Source organism: Marmota marmota, unplaced genomic scaffold, assembly GCF_001458135.2.
Source record: "Marmota marmota marmota unplaced genomic scaffold, marMar, whole genome shotgun sequence".
In the NCBI taxonomy this organism is placed as follows: domain Eukaryota; kingdom Metazoa; phylum Chordata; class Mammalia; order Rodentia; family Sciuridae; genus Marmota; species Marmota marmota.
In genome coordinates this window covers 15,217,198-15,236,612 of record NW_025999990.1, presented here as the reverse complement: position 1 = coordinate 15,236,612, position 19,415 = coordinate 15,217,198, and the positions used below count along the sequence as shown (strand labels likewise).

Sequence of the window (19,415 nt, the reverse complement as noted above, 5' to 3'; positions counted from 1 at the left end):
ACTCAATGATGTTTTATTTCTAGAAGCTTTTTCTTGTCTGAGTTTCATTCAGATATCTTTCATCTAAGTCCTCATAGTCCTTTTGGAACATGTCATCATAATATCCATCACACTTCTCAGTAGACTAGTGGCAAAGACCATGCTCATCTTGAAGTCCTCAGTACTTTGCACAGTTTCTGCTACATAGTAGATGCTCAATTATTATTAAGTGCAGGGTGATCACGTAGATGTTCGTAGCTGGATATTTGTGTGAAATGCATACAACACATGCAGTTTGATTCTCCATTGATTTCCATTCTGAGAGTCAAAAAAGAGATCATAGATAAATGATGGCAAGACATATTCATGGCTCTGTGTTTTAATGTTTTTCTTAAATATATGAATGTATCCCCTTTTCCTTAGGTTAGAAATTAAAAATAAAGTCCTAGTTTTCTAGGAAGTATCTTGATTCTGTATTTTATTTATAGTGGTGCTTTTGTTGGTTCTAGAGCAAATTAAACTAATATGTATGTGGTTTTGAGAATTGAGGTTTGAATACACTTGGAGGAGGATAAGCCTGAAGAACTCATTTAATACATGACTTGACAAAGACTAAGACTCCCACACTCCCAATTCAGAATTGGGTCTGTAGTTGAATTACTAAAGATCTGCAATTTTTTTAATATAAAGTAGTTAATTAAATGCATCATGAAAGAAACAGGTTCTAGTGAGTTTTAAGATATCCAGAGCTGTTGTCCCTGGACCCTAAAGTGAGACAAGCCTCCCTGACTCTGATAGGCTTCTGTTTGCACAGCAGCTTCTAGAAAGCCACATCATGAGTGTTTGTTTTAACAGGCTTAGGTCCTTCCACTACTTCAAGAACTCAGGAGGTTGTGAGATCCATTCACACTTCATTGCATGTTTTAATGAATTCTGATTAATATGCCAACCTGTTACCCTACAGGTATTTTAACTTTCTAGAGGTTCCTGTCAAATCAAGAACCATGTTCCTCCAATGTCAAGGAGGGGCTGAATTTACCCATCCGGAATTTGGATTCTGTAGTTTCTCTATAAAGGAGAAAATCACAGAAAGCAAGAATTTCTTGACTTTTTAGAGTTAAACTTGGGGCAGTACATCAAAGGTCTCTTCCCTAAAGTACATCAAGGGTCTTTTATCTGGCTTTTACTTTTACCTCCCATTGAGTCACCATCAGTGTGAACCATGGCCATTATGTATATGTGGATTCCATAGAATGATTTCAAGATGTGGTCTGATTGTTTACTGGCCCCAAGGAAACATCTCGATGTCAGCATTTTCTGCTGTCACTGGGAGTCACGTGTCATGGACAGAAATTGGAGGACATGTGAGAAAAGAGATTCCTTATCCCTAGATGTACTAGTTTGATTGACTTAGATCTATGAGACACATTTTTGCAGAATTCTTACTCATTGTGGTATTAAAGTAGTAAACTTGTCAAAACTCCTGTTAAACTATTGACTACTCTTCTAGTCCCCTTGAATTCCTAGGTGGTTTTTTTTTTCAATTTTAGAAGCAATAATAAAGTAAAATTAGGCAAATGAAAGTAGCTAAAAGTAAAGTAAAAAAAATAAATATCATTTATTAACCTAAAATAGTTCAGATTGAAGGAAAACATATATTAAAAGTGAATAAAAGATAAAAATGGAGATAAAATTACAAACCTTAATGATGAAAAGTAGAAACTTAATTCATATAAAATTTATAGAATAGCTACGAGTGCAGACTCCACCAGAAATGAAATAACATCCATTAAAAATGTTGTGTGTGACCATGCATACTAGGTATTATAAATAGTAACTGTTGCTGTTACTAAGAACAGGAATGAAAACCTAGGATTCACAGTGTTTAATGGTGGCACATTGGTACTAGACCTGCCCTCACAAGCAGAGTCTGAGTGTATCAGTTGCCTTATGTGATTGGCTGCTGAAGACCAGAATAAAACTCTAACAAAATGACCCACAAAATGCAGTAACTAAGTGGAGAGCAAATATGTGAGTGTTTGTCAAAAAAACCTACATCCTGCCACCACTTGGCAGTGCCATGCCTCACAGATGGTACATAGCACTTTGTTTTCATTAGCAAGCACCAACAGAGTCCAATCTTTTTAACCACCAGGAGGGAAAAATAAACTTCCCTAACTATGTATTTATCTTGTTTCATTCCTAAATTGTTCCTTCCCTCCTTTAAAATTTTTATTTTAATGGATACAGTTATACAAAGTTTTATTAAGTATATGTGCATATGTATACATGTACATAGAGTAATATATGTGTATATAAACATATGTGATTATAAGTATTGCATGCATGTACATATATAATGACATATATAATTATACATATAAAATGACAGCTATACATAATGAGAATAGTGTTGAAACTTATAAAGCATGTAGACTTTATTCCCATATTTTTGAGCATTTTATAGGTACTGGTGTTAGAAAGAGAAATAACCACATTAAAGAAGTGGTACAGTAATTGGCCATACATCCAATGAAAAGCAAAACAGGGCAGCAGTTCAGGAGTGATGAGGCCAGGGTTATAGTTTTAAATAGGGTAATCAGGAGAGGCTGTGATGGAAAATTAAATAACGAAAACCTAGAGGAGTAAGAGTGGTAACTGTAGCTGGTGGAGAGGTTGCCAGGCAGGAGGCCCAGGAAGTGCAGATGTCCTGTGGCCAGCATAAGCTTGCCATTTTTGAAGAACAGTGAAGTGTTTGGTGAGGAGCAGAGGGCTGGAGTGAGGTAATGAAAGGAAGGGAAATAGGAGGGTCGGAGAGGGAAGTGAGCAGAGGCCTGGATCCCAGGTGGCCTTTCAGGCCATTGTAAAGAACCTGTCCTTACAACATGGTAACACTTTGGGGGTTTTTGAACAGAGCCATAGCATGTTCTTTGTATTTTGCTGATTTGCACACATAGATTAACGGGGTTTGTATGCATTTATTTTAAATGCCATCCAGAAGCTAGTGGCTTCCACATCTGTATTTCTAAGCATGATCTTTTCACCAAGCCCCAGGCTTACACATCCCACTCCCTGCCTGATGTCACCAACTGAACATGACCCAGAAGAACTTGTCTGTTCTCCTCATCAAGATGAGGACGCTCCAGTTGCCCAAGGCAGAGGCCTACAAATTGTGACTGAGTCTCCTTTTTCCATGCTGCTCACAGTCTACACCCCCAAAGTCCTATCTGTCCACTTTCCCTCATCTTCCCACAGCCACCCAGACAAATTCAACTGCACCATCCACAAATGTTCACCAGATATTATTCTAAGTACCATGAGGAGATCTTGGGTGATCTTTCCTGACCAGGGTGGGGGAGTAAGATGGGATCTCATAATGCTTTCAACCCATCTCTCTAACTAAGCCTTCACACTTTCCTTGGCTTGACTTGCTCACAGTAACTTGGTTACTGACTTTTCACTCTCTTTCTCCCACCGTCCCTTCCCTGATAGATTTTTTAAATTGTGTTAATGAAGACAACATAATTCGCCATCTTCATCATTTTTAGCTGTACATTCCTGTGGCATTAAGTACATTCACATTGTTGTGCGACCAGCACCATTATCCATCCCCAGAACTCTCCATCTGGCACAGCTGAAATGTTGCACCCATTAAACAATCACTTCCCATTGTCCCCCTGCCCCCAGCCCTTGACACCCACCATTCTACTGAGTGTCTTTGTGAGTTCAACAACTCAGGTGCATCATATAAGTATAATCATACAGCTTTTGTCCTTCTGTCTCTGCTTCATTTCAGTTAACATCCTTAAGACTCACCCGTATTTCAGCATGTGTCAAAAATCTATTCCTTTTCAAGACTGAATGGTGACCGATTGTATGAATAGGCCGCAGTGTTTTGTTTTGTTTTGTTGTTGTTGTTGTTTTATGGACACTTGGGTTATTTTTCACCTTTTGGCAATTGTAAAAGGTGCTGCTATGAACGTGGTTTTGCAATTAGTTGTTTGAGTTTTTGCTTTCAGTTTCTTTGTGTATATATTCAGAAGGAGAATTGTAAGATCCTATGGTGATTCTGTTTTAGATTTTTTGAGACTACTCTTCATAGGAGCAGCACCCTTTTACATTCCCAGCAGCAGCTGGCTCTGGACTGTTTCTGTTTTCCTGTGTACCTTCTATGTCCCAGGCATTGTGACCTTCACTGATTTCTGAAAACACCAAAGTCATTCTTATAGTAGGCCTATACATGAGCTGTTCCCTGTGCTTTAAATCTGCTCATCATATTTATAAGGCTGACTCTATCTGGTCATTAGCCTTGAACTCTACCAGGGGACCTTCCTTGCTTAGTCATTTATTGTCTCATCAGCACATCTTATCAAAAGCTCATTTTATTTATTTGTTTGTTTGTTTGTTTATTTTTGTCTTCCTTCCCTCAACATCCAGAACTATGACTGAGGTATTAGAGTTGCACAGTAATTGTTGAAATGTCACAAGGATAAATCTAATGAATTTGCTAGAGTACTACATCTGAACATTAATCACTAGTAGAAACCTGCAATCATCACTCAAAGAAAAGCATATGTCCTTTAAAATCAAAATAAGCCAAAGAGAGATTTCATAATTCCATAACTTAATCACAGCTGTCAGCTGACTTCATTATCTTGATCATTCAGACTACACTAAAAATTTGGTGCATCATTAACTTGGGTATTTCAGGCAAAATGTGCTTATGTCTGGTTTCAAATTATCTCAATAATTACCCTAATACTCCTCTATTTTATGTATGTAATCACTGTGCTAGAAATACTTGTAAAATCTTTCATGTAATTCTGAGTAGCAAATTCAAGTTTCAGATCCCAAATAAGGAGTACTCATGTCACTAACCTTCCACAGGAAAATGTCTAAATTGATATTTTATAGTTCATTTTAGTAATAATCACTTTCATAACCTATAAGATCATCTGTGTCACAGAAAATTCACTCAGATAGCATAAAAAATTTATTTCTATATTTATATTGAGAACTCAGTAGGTAGGCATGAAGGGGCTGTTCTGGATTATGGGCCATCTCATGGCCTAGTTATTGATATAATGAGGCCATATATTATGGATGGCTTAGTTCTAATGTTGACTCAATGGTTACTGTTCTCCTGGCCCTGTGACTTCATTGAGTGATAAGAGCCCATAAAATATTCAGATATAAAGACAACATATATTCTTATGTTCTAACATTCTTGTTTTAATTCGTTAAAATGGTTTTGATATTTGCATCTAGGGTTAAAACCATTTTTATGCATCAAAGAATATAGCAATAGCTCCTGTTCAAGAGCCTCTTGTTTTACTCATTTCCATGCTTTGCTTAGAATTCCAATGGATGCAATTCTGTGGATACTAACTTAGGTAACCTACAGAACTATTCTGTGGTTTGCAGAAATAAGGAGAAATGCTCATTGTTCAGAAACCATTTTTAATAGTTTCTTTTATTCCAAAAAAATGTTGAATATTGTCATTCAAACATTACACCTTCTTATTATTTTAGGAAGCCATAAATGCTCACAATCTGAGTAACATTTGGTTTCTTAAGATTAAGCAGATTATCTTGTTGTTCCAAAGGTTATTGCAAAACTTCAAATATGTTAAACAGAATTGATTGTAAAGCCCATTACATTTCAAGGACGCTGGAGAGACTGTGGAAATAGGGTTGGGAAGTATTAATCCATCCTTTTCATCTCTTTTATTACTTTTACTTAGGGTTTATAGTGGGAAATACTTCACAAACATTGTGTTGCTGCCATAAAGGTTTATACCCATGTTTGGAGACATAATTTTTATGATGCCCTTGCATATTATATCACAGGCTTCTTTAGGGCAAATAATAGCTTATCCCTTCCTGCTCACAAAGGGGCATCAAAGGAAAACAGAACCACCTTTAGAAAATTCTTTTGGCATAATAGCTTTAGAATATTTTGAAATACTGTTGTTACCCACGTTAAAAACCTTAACAAAACACATTTTTTTTTCTTTCACCCCATAATCTAGAAGCCTGCATGTTGAATATGGATAAAGTTGGTGGAGGGAATTGTGTCAGCATATGCTATTATATCAGGAGAAAAATGTGCTGTAATATTCCCCTTAGTCATCAAGTTCCTTCACATAATTTACCATATGTTAACTTCAGACATTTTTGGTTGGGAAAGAAATAATGAATATAATAATTTGAATAAGACTCAAATTACTTATGTTTTTGAGTATCTATTAATTACCAGGAACTACATTAATCACTTATAGGACCACTGAAGTTGGGGTGGACTTATTCTTTTTTTCGTACAAGACTTTTCTGACTTTCAAAGAGTCAGTTAAGTATCCCTTATGCCTATCAAATTATTTCTCAGAGTCTAATGATACCTTTCTTACTTGCCAATATTTCCCACTTGAATAGAAACTGTAATAGTACCTGCCGGGTTCCCTTTCCTCGGTGTCCTCAATATCATGAGTACCTACCTTAGCCCAGAGAGAGAAGATGCTATATAAATGTTTACTAATGGAATAATGATCAGTGTTGAGAAAATGTATCATACATTTAGGACATGATCATAGAGAAGAATGACAAAGTAAAAGTCAGAATGTCAATTTAATATTAATATTATTAATATTTAACCTTTAACCCCTTTAAAGAAAATGTGTATTAGGCTGGTATGTACATTTTGTCTCAACTGAAGATAGTACCTATCTTCAGTTGAGAATTTAGGAACTATTCATAATCAGAGTGTTTTGGGCATTATCTCAATACATCTTTCCAGCACCGTATGAAATAACCAACTTTATCCGCATTCTCCACCTGAGGAACTGAGCTTTAGAGAGGACAAGAGACGTCTAACACTTTCATAGCTTGTGTCTAGTCAGACTTTGACTTTGCTTTTCATTACATCCTGAGCTTGAGCTTGGAGTCAATCACTATGTGGGATGCCAACCTAATTTGAAGGGAAACTCAGAGCAACTGAATAATTTCATGAGGACACACAGCTAATAAATGATAGATTATGGTATTAAACTAAATTTTCTCAGTTTCAAAGCCTGGGTGGTTTTGATCCAAGCCACAGTCTTATTTCTTTTAATAATAATACATTTTTCACAGATATTGTAAACACCAAGTCAAATATCATCCTAATCATGCTGAACAGATCATGGCCCTAAACTGTTTCAACTTCCAATTTCTTAAGAAAGAAATAGTACATTTATTTTTTTGTTTTTAGTTAAATCAGAGTAAATATTGGGCCAGACAATTTTTCATATTTCATTTTCCTTTTTATTATTCTTATATCTGCCTTGATTCCACTCTTTATTAATGATACCTAAGAAAGAAATGAACCAAGAGAAGAAACTTCTAGAATAAAGATACATGATGCTGCAGTGTCCTGCGAAAGGGACACAGTATCCACTTATGGCTAAAAATTTTGGTGACAGTTAAATTACAGCTGGAAATGTAGCACATGCTGAAAAACAGGAGGGCCTTGGGCAGGAAGGGATGCATTACTTGAAAATCTTTGCAAGATGATATGGTCCTGCATAAATGGGAAGTTTTGCCATGCTACAGACTGTATTCTGAGATATGCTAACGAGACCTCATTTTGAACCCTAGAGTCTCAAGTCCCTGACCAGCCAAGCTCACTCCATGTGAGGCCCCAGACCAACTGCATCATCATGAGTTGGACCCCTCCCTTGAACCCGAACATTGTTGTCCGCGGTTACATTATTGGGTATGGCGTTGGGAGTCCTTATGCGGAGACGGTGCGTGTGGACAGCAAGCAACGATACTATTCAATTGAGCGGTTAGGTAAGTAGCTGTGGTTTTCATTCTACTAAGGAAAATTATCTATTTTAAATTATTTCATTTATTGGAAAATTGCTATTTGGAATTATAACTTCAACATGTAGCAGTTAGTAGATGTTTAAACAACTCTTTCTCTACACACACACACATACACACACACATACACACACAAACTCTTTCACAACCTTTCTGGAGTTTTAATTTGGGGAAATTGATCTAGAGAGATCTGTAATGGTGGGTGCCTTGGTGCCTACCCTTGCGTACATATCAGGATGCACAAAGTGATTTGGATAATTTTCCTTTTTCCAATGGTCAGTGGGGACTTCTAATCTTAATAGGTCTTATAAAAAAATCAAAAATTTATCTTTGTTTTTCTCACTAGGAAGATTTCTGTCAAGTTTTCTTTAACCTGGCATTATCTAATCACAGTACTTTCTTTTCCCTTAGCATTCATAGATAAAGCTTTGAGGCTGACATTCTAACTATAAAACAACAAGATGAGAAAAGAAATTTTTATTCAAGACAGTCAATTGGAATTATCAAAACCCTTGTACATGTATTTCTGTTTCCTCCCCAGTTCAGATTCTCTTACTGCAGTCAGTCCTGCCTTCTTTTTTGAAAAATGGAATATAATGCTTCCCCTCTGATATTTCTGAATTCATGGAAAATTCATTCATTCAGAGAGGTCTATTGTGTGTGTAAAGCTTAAAACTGATTTAGATCAGATTTTCTATAGTGCTGTAAGAGACTATATCATTAGCAAAGGGACATAAAAGAAAAATACATAATATATCAGGATGCCAATAAGTTAAATAATTCTTACAATGTCAAAGGCAAGTTGATTCTACCTGTTGATTTAATGCCATATTATCAGCAATGAATTACATTGACCCCACTGGAAATGCAACCTGATCAGGGGTGGGGGTGCTACTTATTTGCAGTGTGTCTCGAAAACAGAACATTTGTGATGAGAAGCCAAATTTGAATTTGAATAGCTAAAATGCAGTCACAAGAAAAGATTTTCCCTTTGCCAGAGGAAAATTGCACTGACCCATTCTGTCTGTAATTGCTTCAAGCACTAATAAGAGAAGCACCTACTGAAACTCTCCACAATTTCAGTTAGGTTGGCATTTAGAAATAATATTCCCTCAGTCAATCCTGGAGTGCGAATGTAAGGGCAATCACAAAGCTCATATTTTATAGCCATCAAACCTATGTCAGGGGACTCTCACTTATCCATTATTCACAATGCACCATCTCCGACAGTTCATCTTGATGCCACTCACCAGACAGAAAAGAGAGGTTACCCTGGCAGTGCATGGGCTCCCAGCAATGAGCATGAATGTGGTGCAAATTCAGAAGGAATTTGTGAGGGAAAATGGAATCATTTCACCATGTCCTGTTGATAAGGATGCTTTTTGTTAAATAGAAAGTCTATGGAGTCTCCAAATTTTGCCAGGTTTAAAAGTTAGTGAGATTAACCTCAGCAAAATTCCCCAAGTGCTTAACAAGAAAAAAAGAAAAAAGAAAAGACCCCCATTGTAATGTGTGTTAAGGAAGAGCCTGGGAGAGTGGCTCTGTGGCACTGTTTGCCTCATAGGTGCCAGGGCCTGGGTTCACCCCCCAGCAATGGAGGGAAAAGGCAAATAGGACTCCAAAGGCAAATACAAAGATATGATAAAACCTAAATCATCATTAATCATGGATTTGTACTTAAAATCCTATGTAGAAAGAAAAAATATATATATATATAATGCCTACACAACTTTATTTTAGTACTACCAGTTGATATGCTTTTAACAAAGTCCCAAATCTTCATACAAAATATGAAAGAAAATGATTAGTGTGCTGTTATCGTTCATTGTTTAAGTATCCTAAGGTTGTGCAAGCAAATGTTTTGTTTTTCTATTTAGCCAGTATATTTGTGAGACATAAGGTCTCATTTTTATAAAAATAAAAGATGTATTCTAGCCCACATTCAAACTCTGCAAAGAAAACACTGTTTTGTTTATTCGGTTGATCATTAAAATAGGCATAACATTTTTTATAGCATCTCTGTGAAAAGATACTGTAAAATAAAAATAAATATATTTTTAATATTTAAAGTTTGAGAAGTCCAAAGTTATGTAGGCATTATATATAAGAAAATTTTTTTTTGTTTTAAGTACTGCACAACAGTTATACAATTAAAACTGAATTAAGGAAAATTAAAATTGATCAAAGTATAAGGTCAGTCTTACCTTCAAGTATTATAATTGTATTTGAGATTATGCAGAACAATTTGTTTTAAAATTAACCCACAAACCATCTCTTCTTTTGGATGAAAGACCAGAATCTCTAAATAGCATTTTGTTTATCAGGAATAATAATTCACTGTTTAGATGGAAGACAAGTTACCTACTTCTGGTCTGGAAATGCAAGACCATTTTTAACAATAGCTAATATCACCTGATTTTTTAAAAAATGATTTAGTATTGATACACAGCTTAATTAACCAATGTTTCTACTATTATTTATAATTAGTCTATTGGCTTTTCACCCCTTTTAGTTCAAGAGCCCTCATACAAGGCTTGATGTACACATAGGATATAGATCCACATGCTCTGAATTTAGCATTATTTAGCAAAATTGATTTAAAGCCAAATGATGTTTTAAGAAATTTATCTATATGTTGATCTCTTCCTCTATCATTCAACTTATCTATCTTTATATCTTTATGATTATGATTTATATAAAATAAACTGCATATTTAACTGAATTTTCAAGAGCTTAATTGATGTATAATAAACTACATTTTAAATTTTTCTTCTTTAATTTTTCTCGGTAATATTTTGTTTTTCAGTATAATGTTCTTGAATGCTTATTGATTTATTCATTAAAATACATACTTTTTAGAACTCTTTTAAACTCAATTGTTCCTGAAACTTATTTTCCAAGTGTTGATTGTTGGTGTAGGAGAATACAACAGATTTTGTAACATTAACCTTATATACTAACACCTGTTCAATTTACCTACTTTTTATTTGTTTTGTAGATTCTCTGAAAAACAAATGTACCTAGGGACCATTTTGTACTTAATTTCTGAGCTCTGTGCCTTTTCTTTCTCTTGTCTTACTATAGTAGTTAGGATATTCAGTAAAATGCCAAACAGAAGTGTTGGAAGCAGGCATTTGTGCCTTATTTTGATCACAGGATGCAAAAATATAGTATTTGTACTGAAATCCCTTATTAGATACAGGTTCTTTGTACATGGTTTTTATTGCATTGAGGAAATTTTATACTATTCCTAGCTTTCTTAAAATTTTTGTTATAGATATTTTTATAATTTCTATGAAATAATATTTGATCTACTGAAGTGACCAACATGATTTTTTTCCATATTAGGATATGGTGAATTACACTGATTTTCAAAGGGTAACTAGCCTCGAGTTTCCCATGTAAATACTATATGGTGATCATGCAAAGTCCTTTTCTTATATCATTTTGTGCTCATGCTTGTGAAGTGATATTTGTCTACAATTTTCATGTAGTTTCTTAGTGTCACATTGGCCTTTTAAAAACAGTTGGACCAGGTTTGCTCCTCTTCTATTAGTGAAAGTTTATTTAAAATTGATAGCCTTTATTCCTTGGATGTTCAATAGAATTTACTAGTGAAACAAACTGGACCAGAGATTTTATTGTATAAGAAGCCTTTTGATAATAGATTTAATTTTCTTGACAGACACCCTTACAGATTTTGTGCATATTCTTGTGGTTTTTTAAGTTAAAATTTTCATGAAATTTGTTCACTTTATTTTGCTGGACTTACGTTATTTGAACCATTTATAATATCTATTTATTATCTATAGTGGTAACTGCTTTTTCATTTCTGGTATTGGTCAGTTGTCTTCCCTGGGGAAAGGTTTACCAAATTTGTAGATCTTGGTAAAGAAGATGACATTACTAGTCATTACCAAGGTCTCTGTTTCTTATTCTTTCCTCTCTTCTCTTTTCTTGACTGTTTCCTTCCTGATATTTATTTTAGTTCTGCTTTGATCTCCTCTGGATTTCTTAAGGTGGAACTTTGTGATCACCTAAGGATCTTAGTGTTCCTCTGCTAGTTTACTTGCAGATTTTAGAGGACATTGTTTTGATAAACTAACAATTAATTTTTACAAACATCATGCAACCATGCAAGAAGGCAAATAAATATGAAATTGAATGGAATTTTTGATCTTGGTTAAGATTCATATTTTCCCCCTTGTATAATGTTTGATATTTGAAAAGTGATTTGAGTTCTGGCCTAACATGATCTCAATGAAAACTGGGAATAGAATCTTTTATTCCCTATATTATAGTGTCAGAGAGTTAACAGTTATTAATGGTGGCGGTAGGTTGGTCTTTTAAGATAGACCTTCTCACCCCCATACTGTGAGGCTTTGTGCCTCAGTTTCCCATCTGTAAAACAGGATAGGATGTCTACCTTACAACGTTTTAGGAGATTCAATTGAGACAATAAAAATAAAGCCATTTGTAATTTTTCTGAAGTTGAAAATACTTGATGCCTGTAATTGAGATATCTTTCTTATTTTGTACATTTTTTGTTCAGCGGTTAGATATAATGTAGTAATAATGAAGTTTCATAGTCTTTGGGTTGTGTGTGTGTGTGTGTAGTGTTCTAGTTTGCCTCCATTACCTAAAACTGGACTATATTAAAAATAAAATTTTAAAAATGGTTGAGAGTTGCAGAGTTTGGGACTCAGATAAGTCATCAAAGGCATGATATTATATAAAGCCTACAATTAATTAGTATAAATTTTAAAATCTGACCATGCAGTGACATTCAGTTCAGCATGAATTTTTAAAATGTGAACTAGTTTTAACTACAATAAGAGGCTGATTAGATAATCTTGAGCAGGAGAGTTAGATTCATTCAACATGAGCACTGGTTGCCCAGAGAGAGTGAGAGAGATGAGAAAAGGTCACTTGTGAGATCATTACTCAGAAGCTATCAGGAAGAATGGATTTTATCATTTATGATTTTTTTTCAGGATAGTGTCTTCTAAGCCTATAGGAATTTTCAAGCAGTCTTTAAGGACAGCTGCAGGGTGATGCATTAATAATACATACATTCTATTTGTAACTCTTTTCTCACTTTCTACTCTCAGAGGTCCAAAGCAGATGCATTGTCTTACACCTGGTGAATTTTTTAAGGCTGTTTGGAAAAAAAAAAAACATTACAAAAGATGAATAATATTATTGAACAAGAGCAGGAAAGATCTTACTTATCATTGAAACAAAAATCTCTCCTTCTATTTAAATAGAATCTTTGAATCTTTTTCTTCTCTCTTAAAAAAAAAACCCTTCCTATATTTTGTCTTGTATTTTATAATCTGATTTATCATTCGTAAAACCTAACTGATAAAGTAAAGGGCTATGTGGGTCATTTATCCTACAACATTAAATCTAAGCATTCAAATTTTTTTCCTCTTTTTATTTTATTGGATTGGAACAATCCAGATCTCATCCTTAATTGTTCTTGTCATTTGATATTTATAGAAAGATACTAAGTACATTTCTTCCAAACACAATACAAAACCAGCCTGTTTCTCCATTTTTTCCACAACATGTCAAATATCATCCCAATTTTTTAAATGAGGAAAGATGAATAACTGAAGTCAAAGCTGGTTTTGTTGTTGTTGTTGTTGCTGTTTGTTTGGTACCAGGGATTGAACCAAAGGATGCTTAGCCACTGAGCCACATCATCAGCCCTCTTTATTTTTAAATTTTTTTATCTGTTTATTTTTTGAGACAAGGCCTTGCTGTGTTGCTTAGGGTCACCACTAAGTAGCTTAGACTGATTTCAATCTTTTGAATCTACTGCCTCAGACTCCTGAGCCATTGGGATTATAGGTGTCACATCTATACTTTTTAAATGAAAACAAAATTCCAATATTATTTTAACACACCTAGATAGATATTATAATAAACACTGAAGGCCTGGCTCTAAATGTGTAGAGAGAAGCCTGGGATCAAAATCAAATCTGACCAGGACTTGCTGCTAGAGTATACAACTGCAGGAAACTTATATTTCCTATATGTAAAAACAATGTGTTCTAGAAAAAAAAATCAAATCCTTTCCATTGTCCAACAAAATTAAACAATCTAATGACAAAGCCCTAAAATTTCTAATTAACCACAAGTCATAGATTTGTGTATGAGTCCCAGAGCTAAATCATAATTGTATGACCACTGTTAACCCTTGAGCTAGGTTCAGGACTTACTTGGAGTGAAAATAGCAAAACACATATAACAGGGCAATTATACTTGTAGATTTGTGTGTTTCTCCTTTTAATTCTATCAATTTCTTTCCCATATATTTTAAGGATCTGATATCAGGTACATAATTATTTAGGTTTCCTTTGTTCTGTTAATGAATTAACTACTTTATCATTTATGAAATATCCCTATTTATCAATGATAATATTTTTTACATTGAAATTTACCTTTTCTTCTCTTACCATATCCACTTTAGACTTTTTGTGTGTTAACATGATATATATTTCTATTATTTTGCTTTTAAATTATCTTCATATATAAAGTAGGTTTCTTGTAGGCAGCACATAGCTGGGTCTTTTTTCTTTTTCAATCCAATGCTAAGGCTGAATTTTAATTAAGGTAGTTAGACCATTTACATTTAGTACTACTGTAGACAGAATTTAGTTTTATTTACCTTTCTTCTATTTATATTATTCTTATATTTATTGTTCTTTCTGTTCCTTGAGAATTTTTTTCCTTATCTTTCTGCCTTTTATTAATTGGAAAATCGAGTGTTTGTTTTTATTTTTCATCCTCTTTGGGCTCATTAGTTTTAACTGGTTTGCCTTCCTAAAATTTGTATTATGTATCTTGAATTTATCATGACTGACCATAACGAAATATTACATTTCACAATACATTGTTACAATTTTTTTTATAAACGGATAAATATCATTTAAATATTTTAAAATAGAGAAATAAACTTTATATCCAACTAGACAGTTACTCTTTATGACTTCTTTAGTGTTAATTCAGATTTTCAATTTGTCTTTCCTTTTTGAAGGACTTCTTTAATATTTCTTTTTAAGGCTGTTGTGTTTATGATTGACTCTTTGTTTATGTATGAAAAACATTTATCTTGCCTTTGTTTTTTTTCAATAATTTTCATAAGGCATCAAATTCCAGCTTCACAATTTTTTTCCTTCAAAGGATGTTCATTAATTATTTTCAAAGGATGTTTACTAACTATTTTCTGTATTGTCTTGGTTCCAACAAGGTTGATCTTCTTACTTTTGTGGGGTGTTATTTACTCTCTACCTCAAAGTTTTCTTGCTATTGATTTTATATAACTTTATTTTGATGTCTTGGTATGGTCTTGTTTATGTTTTTTTCTGTTTGGGGGATATGTTGAGGTTCTTCAACTGTTGGTTTTAAAGAATTTATCACATTCAGGAAAATCTTGTCCATTATCTCTTCAAATAATTTTCTTTTCTCCATCTCCTAGACCTCTCAACTGGAGATTCCAGGGCCACAACTGTTATGCCACTGTAGGGTTACTATAGCTCACTGATTCTCGGTTCAGCTTTTTAGTCTTTTTTTCTTGGGGATTGTTTTTATTACTATGTCTTTAAAGTCATTGTTTTCTAACGGACCAGTCAGATTGCAGTCCCATCAGTGTTTTCCATGTTGCCATTGGGCCTTTTATCTGTGAGAGTTGATTTTATCTTTCTTTATGTTCCATGTTGTGATTACCCTGCTTAGTCTTTTCGCTACCTTTTTGAATATATGGAATATAATTATAGTTATAATATTTAATGTTATCATCTACAAATTATCTTAATGGAATCATTTCCAGAACCATTTCTCTTTATTAGTTTATATGTTCAATACAATTGTTTTCTTTCTTCTTAATTTTGCAGGTCAACCAATTTTTGTAGACTTCCTAAACATTGTGTGCGTGTTTCTTTTTTTTTTTTAATTTTTTTAAATTATAGGTGGACACAATACTTTTATTTTATTTATTTATGTTTGTGTGGTGCTGAGGATCAAACCCGGTGCCTCATGCATAGTAGGCAAGGGCTCTGTCACTGAGCCACAACCTCAGCCCATGGGTGTGTCTTTTATCTCATTGGGTGCTAGAGATATTTGTGGTTTAAATAGTCTTGAGAGTTGTTCTGTAATGAAGTTAAATCACCCAGGAAAGCATGAACAATTCTGAGGCTTGCCTTTAATATTAGATGTTGGTATCTAATAGAATTTGTCCTAATAAGGAGAGATACATCCGAACACTTTAAACAAATTCCCATGAGCTGTGGGTTTTTCCCATCTGGCTGGTGGAAAACCACATACCCCAGGCCATGAGTGAGTACTGAAGAGTTTTATTTTGGGTACTGTTGGGTGGTTCTTTCTCCAGCCATGAGGCATTTCCTCACACACAGGTACTGGTACATACTGCAGAGCAACCCAGTCATCCTCCAGATCCCTCCTGTCCACTTATCTTCTCTCTGGTGCTCTTCTCCACACCCTTTAGCTGCTTTGTTCATCTCAGACTTCCAGCACGTCCTTGATTGAGGGAGATTGCTGGGTTCCTTCTGGGTTTCTCTTTTCTCTGCCACAGTCTGGAAATCTCTCCAGGCAACAAAAGGGAAAATTGAAGGACTTGGACTCTTCCTCTGCTCTCAGAGTCACTGAACTAATCCTCCTGATGTCCAATGTCTGAAAACTGTTGTTTTATATATTCAGTCTTTTAAGTTTGATCCAGTCAAGAAGAATAAATCTATCCCTATTAATTCATTTTGACCATGAGTGCAGCCCTTTAATAAGCAATTAAACAGTCATTTTATTATTTCAGTATGCCAAAAACTTCAGATTTTTAAGAATACCAAAGATGCCAAACTGTATTATATCTATTTCCTCATTTCTGTCACAAATCTCATCAAGAGTGAATCTTAACTGTCGTATTGTATTTTTCGGGAGTAAATTTAACTTGAGTGCACTTAGAAATGGGTCTTTTCGCCTATGGAGAAATGAACCTTTATAACTCCCAGAGAGCATTCTGAGTTCAGTGAATTCCATGTAAATTACAATGTTAAAGCTCAGCAGCCCCCCATCAAGAAAACCCCTTCATGCATGGAATATAAAAGTTTTGAGTTTATGACATGCAAGCATTTTAAATCAGAAAAATCAATGCACTTTAGCAGCCTCAAGAATAGTTGACATACATGAATAAAAAATGAATGAGCACCATAGAGAGGACATTATATTATTTTGAAATGAAGTACATTATAGGTGTTGCTTAACAAAATTCTGCTTTGGATTTTTTGAGACAGAGTGTAAGAAGAATTAAGGATAATGATTTTTGACCTAAACTCTGAAAAGCCTGATCCCAGAGATCCAATTGAAATAAGTTATTTAATAGTAAAGAATATAAAATGGGAGGGTAGATTTACTCCTTTCTTTATCCTTAAATACCTTTTCAGAACATTTATTTACAAGAATAGTGAGCACAAATCCCAGCTGTGTCTCAGACTGGGGGGTCAGAATTTATCATTAGAAATTCATATAGTGCATGCTGTCTAAGCCATTCTAAAAGAAAGACAATTTGCCTTCTTGCTATGATTTTGCAATTTTGTTATTTACATAGGAAATTCATGTTTCTTCTTAAGTTCACATCAGTAATTTTGAATGATATAATTTTATTCCTGCCTTTTGAATGTGTGAGTTATAAAATGAAGTTTTCTCTCATATCTGATCATTTATGCTTCTCATCTATGTTGCTTATAATTTCTCCCTGTAAATAATATTTCTTCAATTCCTGTGTTCTATACATATTGAGTGGAATATGATTTGAATAGAGCTAAAGTAATCTATGCCTTCCTGTTCTCTTAGCCTTTCATAGTTGCTTGGAGATTCAGATTTGTGTATTTCAATGCTTTTATTTAACAGATGTAAATTCATTCAGTACCATATAATGTATTGTCATCTTAGACACAGTTTTCTCTTCAAATATTCTTGGCCATTTAGTTAACGTTAGTCAAAACAAAAAATGGGTGATTTTTCCATGTTATAGGCATTTTCTTAATTAGAAAAAAAAAGAACATTTCTTAATGTAGAGTTGTGCTAGAAGACCTTGTTAGCACTGGCAAGCTGTGCCCAATACCTGGCCCTTCTTGTTAAATGATTTAATATCCAGAATGTCTCCAGGGGAAGCCCCTGATAAACTATTTTTTCCATATCTATTTTATTTTTCCACATTTGTATTGGTACATTATACTTGCACTTAATGGTGGGATTTGTTGTTACCTATGGCTACCTGAACAGAATTAACTTCTATGCCCTTGGTTACTTTGATCCTCAGTTCACACTCTAGTGACCCAGAGTCTGCCTTCTAGATTTTGTGGCCTGTCTTCCTCACCATGCCCTTTCCTTTTCCTCTGTGGCTCCAGATATCAGTTATGCCCCACTTCAAGGACTGGATTTGTCTGCCATTTTATTATTTTGAGGGTAGCATATATGGGGCAGAGAGTTTAGACCATTACCATTAATGTAGTTAAGAATGTGAAAAAGTTCCACTTTAAAAAAGTGGCAAATCATGCCATTGGATGGTTCATCTGAGAACTTTTTGTTTTTTAGGGATGGCATAAGTATATGTGGTTATGTATTTTAATAATCAAAATTTTATTGTATAAATACAGAAAATAAGATACATACTAGTCATGAAACTGGTGCAGGTAACTTTGGTAGATTAAACACAACAATAGAAGGGAATCCATTACTTTTAGCATGTCTATTCCAGAACTTAGTAATCAGTTCATCAAGTAGTATGTTCATTATATGAATGATTTGTATATTTTATTTAATTAGCACAATCGTTCAGGGGGCTTTGGTTATTTACAGCCAGAATCTTAGAAAAGTATTTTAACCACACTTGGAAATATAATATGTTGTCTCAACTTTTAGTCACTCAATAGAAATGGTCTTTCCTAAACTAAGCATTTAATTTTCTATTCATTATTAGAAAAAGGTGTAGCTAAATAGTTTAGATACAGGAAATTATGTTATCAATCATTTAAAAAGTAGCCAGTTGTACTTTTACTGCTCCCTTGTATATTAATTGATGTAAAGAAGAAGGAAAGCCATAACTACAACAAGGCAGATTTTTATACCCTGACAAATCATTGTGCTACTTCTTTTCATTAGGAGAGGTTAAATCTTCGTATTGGTAGCATCTAGTATTACTGATAAGTCAGCCTTAGGACCCAAGGTTCATTTTCTTCTATAAGTATTTATGTGAAAGTCAACTTACCTTCTTAAGAATTAGTGAGAAGTAACATTTTGGACCTTATTGATTTCTAAGATAAACTTCCTTAAAAGGTATAGTGGTTTGAATAGGAACCTTATGAAGACATGCCCAACTCTTGACCTACAGAAACCGTGAACCTGACCTTATTTTGAAAAATAAGTTGCACTTATGCTGAGAGATCTTGATGAGGTCATATGGCTTTATCAGGTGGACTCTAATGTCCTCAGAAGAGGCACAGAGTGGTGAGATGCAGAAGAGGGAAGGTCATGTGAAGACAGAGTGGGAAGTTGCA

The 19,415-nt window shown here is 34.3% G+C and overlaps 1 protein-coding gene across 3 annotated transcripts in view; it reads left to right on the top strand.

The window, feature by feature from the left end:
- The window catches only part of Dcc (DCC netrin 1 receptor), a 1,055,962-nt gene that overhangs the window by 878,822 nt on the left and 157,725 nt on the right, over positions 1-19,415 (top strand). For all 3 annotated transcript variants that reach the window (XM_048806205.1, XM_048806204.1, XM_015482370.2), the window contains exon 15: positions 7,612-7,806. In XM_048806205.1, coding sequence (XP_048662162.1) covers positions 7,612-7,806 — 195 coding nt within the window. The remainder of the gene's footprint in view (positions 1-7,611; positions 7,807-19,415) is intronic.